Source organism: Sceloporus occidentalis, unplaced genomic scaffold, assembly GCF_023333645.1.
Source record: "Sceloporus occidentalis isolate IW3139 unplaced genomic scaffold, rSceOcc1.0.p SCAF_38, whole genome shotgun sequence".
NCBI lineage: Eukaryota > Metazoa > Chordata > Lepidosauria > Squamata > Phrynosomatidae > Sceloporus > Sceloporus occidentalis.
The window spans coordinates 637,279-651,574 of record NW_028317018.1 but is presented as its reverse complement, the minus strand read 5'-3'; the positions used below and the strand labels follow the sequence as shown (position 1 = coordinate 651,574).

Genomic DNA, 14,296 nt, shown 5'->3' with positions numbered 1-14,296 from the left:
CATTTTGTGTAAGTGTAATGGATGATATATTGATGATACCTTCTTTTTCTGGGATTAATATCTGCTCATCTGGTGTCCCCCCCCCCTGGCCTCTTGTTCGTTTGTGTATTTTCGTTTCTTCCATGGGCTCTGCTCTAGGGGTATGTACCTGTTTCTCAGTTCTATGGCTTCCCTTCTCGGGGGGGTTTCTTTTAGTTTTGTGCCACCCTTTCGGGATGGCTCCCTGTCTAAAAAAGCCTGTTCATGTGAAGGGTCTCTGCTTATATGATTAATGTCGCTAATCTTATTTTGTCTTGTGGGTGAGAATACTTGTCTGGTGGGTGAAAAGGATTGAATTCTGGACCGTGTATGTGAAGGTTGAATTCTGGACCGTGTATGTGAAAGGTGGCCTCTATTATATTGTTCAAAATGTGTTTTCCTAAAAGGAATAGTTCCTCTGTTTTGTCTGGGTCCATTTCTTTGTGTGTGGTAATTGTGATTGTATTGGTTATGTGTTGATCTTGGTACATGGATTCCTCTTTCCATATCTTCTCTATCTCTATAAAATTTTCTCTTTTTATTATTGATAATTTCTTCTTCTATCCTACCAAGCTTGTTTTCCATATTATTTTTATTAGATATAATGGATTTTTTATCTATTTTTGTTTTTATTTCTTCTTCTACTAATTTTATTTCATCTTCAATATGGTTAAGTTGTTCTCCCTGTTGTATGACAATCAATTGCATTAATTTATAGGAGCACTCATCTAGTGTCCTGTGCCAGTTTTGCATAAAGCTTTTATCATCTGCACCAAACGCAGGACTTTTATGGATTCTTAACCCCCTAGGGATCGTTTTATGTATTGTTCGATGAAGGTAATTTCCCACCATCGTTTAATTTCCTTTTCCATAAGCCTTTCCATCTTAATGAATAAACCTGTGTACGGTGTGAATTCTTTGGGTGTCTGTAAAAAAATGTCATCTAGTTTTCTGTTTCTTTCTTCTCTCCAAGAGAGAAAAGCTTCAGTCCCATGTGCCATTATGTTAGTGTCAAGTATTGTAATTGTCAATAAGTTTTTATTTTGGCTTATAGCCTTAAATAAATAGTACATTTTATTCCATTACATTGTGGATTCAGCTTAATTCAAGCATTGAGTGCAGTTCCACACCAGCAGATCACTGGGAAATATCCAGAGTCGTTGGAGAAGAGGCAGAGGAAAAACACTTGATGTATACGGGTATTACACCCTCTCAAAAAGTGTAAGTGTATTTCGACATTTGCGTGTTACAACAACTGCTTGATATTACACCATTGTGGTCCCTACCTGTCTTCTGCTTCTTTGCATATATTTACCACATATCCACCCGGAGGATTGGATGTTTTATGAAGCCTGAATACATGTACACATTGTGAGTGCATTATATAGACATATAGTGCATCATCTGTGCATAATACTACACAATCATTTTTTTCTGTTTTATTTTCTATTTTTTCGAACCGGTATACACGAGCGCCTCCTAAGTGATCTTTGTTCATGAGCTTCTTTGCCAGGTTTGTTTATACCTTTCTTTTAAAGCAGATCCCATGGACCTTAGTCTTCCTTCATAATATTCCTAAGTGCCACTTAGCTCTACCCATGCCAGCCTTTCCGTACTTTAGCATTCACGGACATTTTTGATGCCGCTGCATTGGAAGCACGCTAGTCTGTTTAGTGTGCATGGACAGCTGATGGTCTCAAAAAATGCTGCAAGAAGAGAGTGTGTTGGAAAGGAGCTGTGTCATAAATTAATAAACTATCCTCAGAAACACACCTGGTCATAACTAAATTGGTACTCAAGAATGATGTATGATAATAATAACCGCATCATTTATTAATATTAGTTAGCTTGGCTAGAATGGGAATTTCAAGAGATCCACAAAATCTATAAACATAACACCATCCAAACAAGAGTGGCTTCTATTTATTTGACTTGGCAATGGCTGGGAAACCACATGCCTTACTGAGAGACACACATAATAAGAAACTGCCGCAGGCTGCCTTTAGTGAAACCTAAACACAATTTAAATCCATCTCATGGAGCAGATTGGCTTATTCATTTTTATTTCCACCACACGATGATTTGCTTTACAGACAAATTGCAAAGAACAAAATCGTCAAAATAATCCAGTCCATAAAAGATGCATATTATGTCTAAAGAAGCAGCAAAAGATATGCAAAGGCCTAGATTTAATGAAGTTTAAAACTCTGAAATTACAGAAGGTAAATTAATTTCAAGTCAAGTAAGAGTTACTGAGTCATATTTAATCATGGCCTGCATATTTATTTATATATATTTATACTGGCTGCCTGCGTGATGTACAATAGTAACCAGATAACATGCATGGAGATACCATACGTGATGTCATAAAGCAGTGAAGATATAAAATAGATGATATATTGCGAGAAAGATGAAGAATGTTGCAGTTTGGAGATGATAATATGTGAATAGTTTAATCATGTTTTGGATGGATCTCTGATACCAAAGGAGACAAATGCTATGGCAGAGGGTATCTGAAATTTTGAAAAGGAGAGGATGAGATGATAGAGGTACAGGAGGTGATTCTCCGTCTAAACCTCACTGATATTAAATGTCAAAAATATTTTTTACGAAGGACAATCAGAACCAGCCAACAGGTAACTTTCCATAAACAGGTTGAAAAACTGCTACAACGAGGGCATGCCAAACCTCTAAATTATCAGTAACTCATTTCTACCCAATGCATTTTTTTGGGCTGACCTAAACTGGTAATTATAGTATGAAGAGTAGCAGTTTGACAACCAACATCTACCTACAAATGTATTTACTTTTACACTATTCCAAGGGGAGATCACTTAGCAGTTTATTGCTGCAAATAGATAGCCAATTGATTAAAAGTTCTGTGAGAGGTTGAGTGATAATGGATGTTCTCAGCAGGGAAACCAATAAACAATTCAACCCTTCACTTGATACATAACTACTAGAATAGAAGAAAGCTTTTATATAGTGTTTTTAAATTCCTTTCTTATGTTCACAATTCTGTTTCTAAACACAAATTTAACCATTTCTAATAACTCAATGTATCCCTAAATAAGATGTCTTTTAAGGAACTGTCCCTGGATTGAGACTTTTGCTTCTTGCACGTGCCAATTGATTGCCTTTTAAGTCAAATGGGTTAAGCATTTTCCAAAAGTAATGTGGTCTATTGAATTAAATGTCATTAATGATATTTAACAGGCAATGATATGAAAACTCCCCCCAATGTATTGAAATCATTTTATTAATGAGTCTTTCATTAGCTTAATCTTAAACCAGATGGCCAGAGAAAAATATATATATTACCTGTTGTAAGTCTGCAAGAGAATATAGATGAATTTGTTGAAACAAATATTCCCTGGGAAAAATTCTGAAAGGAAAAAAAAATATACAAATACATTTAATCAGGATGAACTTGAACACAGACACGACATATATAATGATAAAGGTCACCTACGGAAAATAGGGAGCAGCTTCATCACAAAATCAAAACATTGGCACCTAGAATGTGTCAAATATTTCTGACCATAGAAATATAATTACTCATTGTAAAAACTTGTGCTCAACCTGGCATTAACCTGTAGCAAATTGTGATTGTTGGTGGGATGCTTGGTCCACTCAGTGTCACTCGACTCCCACAGGTTGTTGCTGTCTAAGGAATACATATTCATAAAACTGTTAGAGCCTTTTTCAAGCCGATTTGAATAGTTTTATTTTTCAGACAATTGATATTGCCTGATTCTTATTCAAAGAAAAAGAAACTTAGAGGATCCTCAGGGAAACATGGTTGGGGCAGATGTTTTTGTACATAGGGTAGCTCCCTGGCAGCTGTGTAATTAATATAATCATTAAGCTCAGCTAGCCAAAACATTCTCCTTTTAACATACATTTGACTACATAACATTTACAATATTTTTCAAGGCGCTATGACATCACATGTTTATGAATAATCTTTCCACACCAAAGACCTATGTAGCACTCCTGAAACAATTCATTCTAAAATAAGAATTTTTGGAACCAAGTAAGAGGCCATGACACTGAGTACCCATGTATAAACTATTAAATGGTTAAAAGCTGAGCCTGCTCCCTTTCCTCCATTTGGACCTCACTTGCAAACTTGCTCTATTACAATTTGTCAGAGATAAGTTCTTGCGCAGGGTCACTTATAATCATTTGTCAACGTCTACATGAGATCAATATCTGCAGATTAAAGTAAAGACATTGTTGGTCCAGGCCTGCCAGACGCTAACAGGAGGGGCTGGGTTTGAATAAGTAGTATCTGCTCCATTCTGAGTGATGCTGCATCTGCGAGACATTGATTCGATTAAGCAGCCCTTTTTCTGGGTATAATATGATTTCATCTACCAACTACCGTATTTGCTCTTTACAGCTAGAAAACCTTAGCTTCTTCTTCAAATTTCTGACCGTGTTCTATTTATCTCTCAAGGCTCTGTTACAAATCTGAAAAAAGCAGTGGTAAAATTATACATTTTAATGCAATAAAGTTCTTTAGCCATGTGTCCGTATTGAGCATTGGTGTCTGTCTATACCTTCAAAAAGAATAGGAACAAACTAGACACATATATAATGAATAAATACACAACCTGTACAACCTACAACAAATAAGCTAGATTCCTCGTTAAGAGACCATTGTTTGTAGTTTAAGTTTGAAGAACAGTTTTCATCATCATCATTTTTATTATTAATCACTACTATTTTCTTATAAATGCTCTTAATAAACGAGGCCAGGTAAAAACAAAATAAATGTATTGTAACTGACTATGTCTTGCTCAACCTGATAAAACCAAGCCATCCTAATAGGATATTGATGTTAACACACTTCTGAAAACATCATTAATTATATCTGTGATGTGTAGAGAATGAGTCTAAATGGCTTTCATTTCTGTAAGGAGACCTTTTCACATTCCCCTGCCTGAGTTGGCTTGGGAACACTTAAGCAATTTGGTGATGTTTTCTGAGAAACATCATCAACTGAATTAATTAAGGTAAATCAAAGTCAACACAGAAGAAAATAATGGGTTCATACGGAAGTGATTTGCCATATGCTCAGGAGAAGTTGTTTAAATGGAGTCACCATGGGTACCATATTGGTAGTGCATTGGGGAACCCTGAAAACTGTCCTGAGATGAAATAAAACTGCACCTTATCTTACATGTTTTTCAACAAAATCTCCAAAAACATGGCCCCTAGTTGAGAGCAGATCATTCAACAGATCAACCATCAAAATACGATGGAAAAAGGAATATTCATGCAAGAGGGAAATTGGGAGTCATATCAAAAATTCCAAATAAAATGGAATCTATGGTATAATATCTGAGAAAAATAGTAATGTTTATTGGCCTATCTTCTCCTTTGATATAACCTCCATGTTCCATCATCAACAGCATTGGATTGCTTAAGTATCCATCCTTAAGTAAGGAGATCTGAAAGTGGAAAACTTCTGAAAGGGTTATACTCACCTATAATGTTTTGGTTTTACTGAATATTATTTTAAGGTTATAAGTGATGTTTACCGTTATTTCCTTCATATATGAATATGTTCATGTTAAGTACTATGTTTGATATAAATAAAAACAATTTACATAATTGTACATTATTTCTTTTGCAAATAAATAATTCTTAAATAAAAACAAAATCAAAAATAAAATCAGCATTTTACAAATTCCACTAAAAATATTATATCTAGATGGGATATATACAAATAAGGGCATATACACCCATAATATTAGCTAGTAATATTAGTAATCTAAATATGTTATCTATAGAAGGATTATATGCCTGGCTGGTCATCATTATAACAAAAATAAGAACAAACATACAGGCCCTTACATGCGTTAACAGAGCAAACAGAAAAGTACATTTGAACTGTGCATTAAATTATATTATATTAAATATATATATATATATATATATATATATATATATATATATATATAAATAAAAATAAATATATAAAGAAAATAAAGATGAAGTTGAACACATTTTTAAAGCAGGCATCAGTCACTTAGATTTAAAGCAGCAAACTTATCATCACAGCCATTAGCTTTCTAACAGCCTGAGACAAAACACCTTTTCAAACAAGCATTTCCAACATATCACCCCAAATGGGACTCAGCCGCCAGTCTTATTAAACCGCATTACATGCAGTTTACTTGTTTAAACACCATTGGTTTAAAATGTTTATGTTACATTTCCCCAATATACCTATCTTAGTGGATATTGTAAATACATTTTCCATTATAGAGATTCCTGAGTCTTTAAGCGAGAGATTCCAGGCCATCTGGAATCCTTCAGGACTAAGGGCTATTGAACACATCGAAGGTTTTAGGCTCTCTGCGAATACAATTCCGCCCCAGACAAATTACATGCTTGAAATTGCTGTCATTAAATTTGTATTCTCCCTTAATTAGGTTACAATTTCAAACTCTCAAACAGTAATTCTATTTCATTACAGCGCCTTTTGATTGATGCAACATTTCGCCCTGTGCAATATGGACACAATATATATTTTAATATTTCCTTCAACCACCTTAGTAATAGATCTGACCTATATTTTGGGTGTCTAATACAAGATCTATTGGCTTTGGTTTGTGAAAAAGAGATAAATACTGGCTGGCCAGGGCTTTACGATATTAAATTAACAAAGGTAATAAATAAGGTGAAAAACCAAACAATGTGATTTAAAAGGAAAATTGTGCCATTTTGTTGGTTTTATGATTTTCACAAGAATCCGATTGCATTATTAGCTAAAACCTTCATCTTAGAGGTGATTAGTTAAGGTTTATTCTAAAAATGAATCATAAAAGTAATAACACTGTTAACGCTTTTCAGAAAATTCCCTTCTTGTAGATTCCATTTATTTTTATTTTTTTAACATATTTTGTGTTCTTTGTCAGTGGGATTAAACAAAACCGAGTAGGATGGATGTGTGCAATTTAGTAGGCAATGAATAATTAATTTAACATCACAAATGTATACAATACCCATATATATATATATATATAGTAAAAAAAGAAGGTCAAGCAGCTTATTGTGTAGCACAGGACAATCCAGTGTCTATGGAAGTAGAGCTGCCAAATAAAATTACTAGTGTAATTAAAAATACAAGGTTAAAACACCTTTGAGGTCACTGATGGGAGTGATAATGAATTAAAAAAAGAAATGATAAACACTGAATTTTCCTAATAAGGACGAGGAGAGGAGATATAGCAGGACTAAATGTAGCACTGTCCCAATATCATCAATCACATTGCTTTTTAGCTCCCTGGCAGCAATATTAACAGTGGATTTCGGTTTGTTTATATGACTGTCAAAGGCCTTCCATTGGCAATGCTGACGTGTTCTGCACTAACCCCCTGAGTGCCTGCAGGAACAAACAATGCATTACAGGAGGCACCTTTTGCCACTTAAGGATTTGAGGCTTATATGCTGTGTCTTTTACTTCAACTATAGGCGGAATGTCTCAGAAATGTTAGCCCCACTTTTCCTATTATCTATTTCTTGGGGTTGGTAATGGCAAACGTAGAGCTCTTTGAATACCTGAGAGGAGAAAAGCACACATTGCAGTTTGTTCTCCGCCACCCCAAAACTGAGGCTGTGGATATGTCATGTACATATAATTCTGCCTCATAACAAACATGACAAAGGTCAGGAGAAAATACAAGAGAAAGATTATCTAGACAGTTGCACTGCGAGGGTCAGACATATTTGGGAGTTAGGCCAAAGACTTAACCCTAACCTTCAGTAAACAACACTCAGCATTAACATTATAAGGGCTCATGGCTCCCTGGCTCTTGGGATTTGGCAAGCACTGTTATCCATCTCCACGCTGCATACAGACTTACTGTAAGTCCAAAAAGAGCTTGTGGCACACACGTTCTTGTGTTCCTGAAATACACAACTTACCAGCCAGGCCGTAGGTGCTTAATATCAGAAATAACATGTGCCAGGTTTAGTATCAGAAGGCATGTATGTCTGGTATTGTATTAGAGGGGAGATAAATCTAGTAGAAAAAGTCAGAAGCATCTTGTTTAGCATCAGAAAAGAGCTATGTCTTAATTTGAATCAGAAGGGAAGTCTGTCCTGTTTAGTATCAGTCGTGACGCACATATTTTTTTAGTCTGTTTTTCAGTAAGGGATTGTCTTTTTAGCACTAGAAGGGAAGAATCACTTCTTTATTTGTAAGGAAGCATGGCTTGTCTATTTTCATGTCATACGTCATGTTTAGTATCAAAAGGAAGGGGTTGCTTGTTTAGAATTAGAAGGGGAGTATGGCTTGTATAGGTTGGCTACCTGTCATGCGGAAATCTTGCTGTTGCAAAGACCACACAGGAGAAGCTATTGGTATGTAGTGATGCACTAAATAGCGAATTGTGTAGTTTGTCGCTGTGGGACATGCTGACGTCCCATGTACACTTGGGCAGAATATAGGTGTCCAAGTACTGGAAATGAGCACATAGCTTCTTTGCCTAATGCGGTTTAACCATTTCTTTAGCACAGCTTTACAATGGTGATGAAAAGCAAACAAGTAACATGAAAGCAGCTATTCCTGCTTACAATGGTGTGATGCATTAGTCTTCTTATTTTGATGTCAAAGTGTTCCCAGTTTAATCTTTTTAAAGCTACCTCATACGGTATTCCTAATAAATAAAAAAACAGAAGAAAGAAAACACACCCATGTGGGCAAATGATCTCCCATTTAAAGAAAAAACACTGGATTAAATTACAGTGATGTCAAATTAGATTTTATGACGTTCCTCCCCATCTTAGAACTAAATACAGTATTCCAAAGAAACGTTCCTACTGGTTATGGATGCCAAAGTGCTTTCCAGGGGAAAGCTACTGTATCAAATATGGACTCACTCGCTCATTACAGAAAATGTAGCTATTCATAATGGCTTCCAGTCATTTAACAGGTAAGTGGCCACTGAGTTGCTGAAATGTTCTGCTACATGGGCAAAGCGAACACCTCTAGATGTGCAGATTAAACCCATAAATTGACGGAGTAGGTTAGCATACATAGGAACTCTCTGGGTTTGACCCGGACACTCCGGAAGAAGCCCTGATTTTCAAGTCAGTGCAGTGCTATTGGCCACACCCACTCCCAATCTCTCCCCTCAAACCCCCACCCACTCCCACTAAACACTATGCATGGTTAGCCCCGCCCCTTCACAAAGCCACTCCCCAAGATGAGGGAGATCTCCAGGTAGCCTAGACCAGGATGTTTCCACATACATGGATTAACAGCCAAATGAGCACTTTATCACTTTCAATATTTTGAAAGAAATAACTGGAATTGGAATATTTATGACAGGAATAGCTACCTAGTCCTGCCAATCTTAGGTTGATATAAGGGCCAAATAAATTAAAGGACACACAGTAATGGCTAAAAACACACAACAATGATACAGGGTTTTCTCTGCTGAACTGTAGCTGATCAGATCAGCTGTTACTACCTACTGTATGGGTGGTCTTTTAAAATACTGTGTTAACAATTCAAACTTGGGCAGCACACATGCACTTTTCTATTTTTCCATCTGCATCAGTCAATATGTTTAAGTAACATTTATGAGGAATGACGCAGAATGTCAGATATTGATTTAATTAACTTCTCTTCATAGGTTTCATGTTTTTTTTTTTAACCCACCTCCTACGTAGGTCTTCAGCTACAACTGCCCGGCAGCTGAAAAGGTAGGCTCTCAGGGACTTAAGCTGTTGTCTGAGACGCACAACATGTGCCAGGGCCTCAACATGTCTGTAGAGTAATGGGTTCTCCTGCTGTATGTCAATCAATGGCTCTTCAAATACATACTCCAAGAACTCTTTTGCTTGCTTGGATACCTGAAAAAAAAAATAAGAGGTCAGGTTGGTGCCTTAAGCCTGCAACAGATTTTCTTGAAACCTGATGTCTCCCTTTGTTTCCTTTGTACACTTTATACTAATTAAATACCCTTCTTAATCTCACAGTCGGGAATTATATTGTTAACCAGAGCACCTGCCTCATGGGACAGACTGCTTTATATAAAGCAGCTTTTCTTTCTCTGCTTCTTGTCAATAGATCCTCAATCACTGTGGAACTGAGTTACCGTATCAGAGGCAGGTTGGTTATATTCAACAATAGCGTAACAAAAGATTATTTTTTTCCCATGTAAGAAATATTTGTTTCTTAATATGATTGCAACTGCTGTGATGCTAAAACCAGGCATGTTTATATATCAGTTCCTATAAAGATGATTAGGATTATATAATTCAGTGGGTAATATTTAAAGTGATGTCACTATACCTTATTAAAAGTTAGTTATTACAGTATACCCTTGCAATCCTTGCTATTGCATGGAAGACTCCATTATTAGTTTGGATTACCATTAGGGAATGACCATCAGCAGCACAACAAAGTCTGCTGTTCTAAAAAACAAACAACAGTGTTTACCCCGTTGCGTTTCAGCAAGTGTTATTAAGATGTTTTAGACACACAGGCCAGACCTACTGTAGCAAGGATTTTGGATAATATGTTCAGAGCAGGGTACATATTGCACAGTAATTACTAGATTTCAATGTCATATGGATACCCCATACTGTCATATTATTCCCAATACCATATGGCTGGACATACTGGACATGGCTATCATTCTTATTATCTGTTGTTCAAACTATAAGATAGAAGATGGAAACATCTCTTGCATACTACCTGATATTTAAATACCATACTGAGAGTAATATACAGTATATGACTTTAATGCATAATAATGTGACATTTAGTGGACATCATTATCTGGATTACTTCATGCCTTAGAAATACTGTAATGTGGCAGGCATACATAATTTTATTTCTGCCAAGTGGACGTCTCATGTATTACGGAACACAGATGGGTTTAAAAGAGCTACCTGTTAATATATGTAATACACTATAATACAACATACTTACACATGTGCCTACGCACACAGTATCATACCTATACACAGTATCACAGCTACACACCTGCAGTAACATACTTACACACACTAACATACTTACACACATATCCTAACATACACACACGTAGAGTAACAAACTTAAAATCCTTACTTACACACATATTAACATACTTATTTACACTTACACACACATACACACACAAGCTACCTTTGTTGGTTTAGGAGGGGTAGGCTGGGGCCAACTCTTCTGCTACCTTGAATTCCCCATACGCTACATCTGAGCGCTGGGAAATGACGCCATATTCTTACATTCAGACTCAGCGCGTGGGGCCTGAGGAAACGGGGCCTGAAGCAACAGCCTAGCGGTATGTTGGCACTAAAAGTGGTTTGCAAGGTTTTGTGCGGGTGAAATGGGATGGCCCAAGACCCAACAAGGGTATAAGGCACATGATGTGGGTGGAGCAAGATGAGATATACCCGCTGTGCTCCCTGATGACATCATCACCTTCTCTCCTGGGCGATTACTAACTGTAAATTTTGTATGAGATTAATATATGGCTCACTTTTTGTACAAGAGACGTTTACTGCCCGTTTACCATAAGCCGAGAGAACTTATTCAGTATGGGATGTTTTTCTAAATAGGTTTCTAATGCAGAGGGAGTGGAGAGGACTTTATGAAGCAGACACCACATACTCCACACAGCCAGACTGTGTTTAAAATAGATTAATTACCACAAACTATTGAACAAGATCTTTTCATATTATTTATTCATTCACATGGAGTAGGAAAAGATGAAATAGCTCTTGCTAATGTATTCCATTCTTAAGCAGGGGAGAAATTTTGTCTATGATACTTGAGACAAGAATGATGGAAAATGATATATTGAGCAATGCCATTAGGCTTCTAGCTACTTAAGTCCGTGTTTACACTGAGACAGAGCTAAACTGCACTATTTTGGGAGGCCAATCATGACAGAAAAAAGGTTTTTTTCCTTTGGATTTCAAATGTAATTTCTGCAAGACACGCTGTACCAAGCAAGATCAGTTTAAACAGAAGCCCTAATTAGGGCTTGAAAGTGAATTAAAACTCCAGACTTGGATGAGAAAATCAATAACAATGTTTTACATAAACAATAAATGAAAGGTGCATACATTTTTTCATTTTTTGCTAGTATAATTATTAATAAATTAAATGAGATCTCCATTACTAAGCTTAAAGTGCCAAGAGAGAATCAATACTTCATTTTTTTATAAAAAGGGCTACAATACTAGGAAATGGTGGAAGGGAAGAGTAGCACAGTGAATTATTTTTTATTAATTAACATACATATAATAAAATGTACCAATGGTATCTAGTACAATGTTCATTAATTGTCCAGGCAATAATATTGGGGAAATGGGGCATGGGGGCCTCTCCACTAGAAATTCCTTGTTGAGTTGTAGGATCTCATGCTGTATCCTGGACCTCTGCAACATTAGGTGGTGTTCAGTGAGCTCCTGAGCGCTGATGAGGGGGCCAAACGCACAGCTGATGTGGGCTCCAGGGCAGATCGACCATGGATTCATTTGCTGAAAGTTGCCTAGAGCTCTCTTGATCTGGCAAGATCTCCGGGCAACAGGCATTGCTAAATGGCCTAAAGAACTGATATAGGATATACCAGACACTGAACCATATCAGTTCTTTACTGACATAGCCACTAGTGAACAGAACTGGAGTCACAAAATGAAGTCAGATTTAGTAGAAAGTAGAAATTGGAGTATTTTAAGTTACACGTCCTCACATCCCAATACTGGTATCCCAATAATAAGGTATTGATAAATGCCTGCTCCTAATAAGACTTCCCTTATGTAAATGAGTAAAATATTTAGAAGAAAGATGTATTTTAGTTACACAATTCAATTTATAAGCATTTTTGTGATGCTTATACACCTGTTATTGTTGTTGTTTTGGATACAAAAGAGAGTCCCTCGGTAGGTAGGCATGCTTTTCATATTTGTATAACATCAAGAGCTGTTTTACACATATAAAGTTCTATGGATCTTGATAAAAGTCATTTGGATGCTGAATTATCACTCATTCAGAGTAAGTAACAATTTAGTGTTTAGTTTTTGCTCTCTTTAAACTTATAAATATATATTTTTGTAAAAAAATAATAAAAAAATAATAAATTAATAAATAAAAGACTTGTTGGGCTTATTTTGCCCTAAAAGCTGATAACGGCACCTTATGTTTAGAAGTATCCCAGTTGTGAACCAGACGGGCAGGTATGACAAAGACATCATCCACATGACAAGTGCTACAATAATACCATCCACTGTAACTGCACACTTTGGCTTTTCCGTTGGAAAGACCTATTGGCTTTTGGCAACCTACAACAGAAAAAAAGAATGAATGTGCGTATTAAAACTACTTACAATGACATCCGTACAGTATAATATCAATATCCTTAGTGTAATTCCCTAAACCGATTAAAGCCTATAGTGGGTACTTGTATCTATTCTTATAAATTACCATAAAATCTTACATATACAAAATACATGTTTTTGAACCAAACTGTAGGTGAAAATGTAACCCAGGAAGGTTTTGGGCATTCAGTGTGACAGCTCCAATGCTGCAATTAATAACGAAAATGTTAGCAGAGTAGGTGGAACGCCACCTTTAATATATGTTGGTTAGTTTAATCAAGAGACCAGGACATTTAAATTCGGACCTATAGCATATTTAAACCTGCAATATTGTTCACGTGTTACATTATTTACCAAAGGAGTGTTAAAGTGGGTTGATGACATATATTTTGCACATATAGGTGTCACGCACAGCGAGGTTTGGAGACACTGATGCAGGTAGGACCACAAGCGGACTAGAACAAGGTCAAAGTCAAGCCAAGGTCAGGGTGCCAGAAATCAGGGAACAACGAAGAACAACCAGAGGTCAAAATAAACAAGGTCAAGCCGAGGTTAAACACTGGAAACAGTAATAAACCACACACTAATAGAATAGGCACTTTGAAGCATAGGCAAAACCATCAGAGGGCAAGGTCTGATATCTACTGAGGGCTTATATAGGATGGGAAGTGACTAGGCCCGAATTAGGGGTTTTGGCGCCAAAATATTTGAAAAGTCTGACGTCCCTTCCCGTTCAGGGACTACAGCGGCCATGTTGCGTGTGGCACGACCATCATATATTTTTCTACAGCTGACTTGCACTAGAACAATGCATGCTGGCTGTACTTTTATACAATGTATTTAAGCAACACTTTCTTTAAGGACACATCTTCATATACATATCCAGGGCTGACCCAAGTGTTTCTTGCACCCAAGGCAAACT

General features: G+C 36.5%; 1 protein-coding gene across 1 annotated transcript in view; it reads right to left on the bottom strand.

Moving 5' to 3' along the window:
• LOC149290581 (pleckstrin homology domain-containing family M member 3-like) overlaps window positions 1–14,296 on the bottom strand; it is a 64,429-nt gene that overhangs the window by 27,379 nt on the left and 22,754 nt on the right. The window contains exons 3-5 of the mRNA XM_089488564.1: window positions 13,193–13,338; window positions 9,701–9,894; window positions 3,340–3,403 (exon numbers count right to left, since the gene is read on the bottom strand). Coding sequence (XP_089344690.1) covers window positions 3,340–3,403; window positions 9,701–9,894; window positions 13,193–13,338 — 404 coding nt within the window. The remainder of the gene's footprint in view (window positions 1–3,339; window positions 3,404–9,700; window positions 9,895–13,192; window positions 13,339–14,296) is intronic.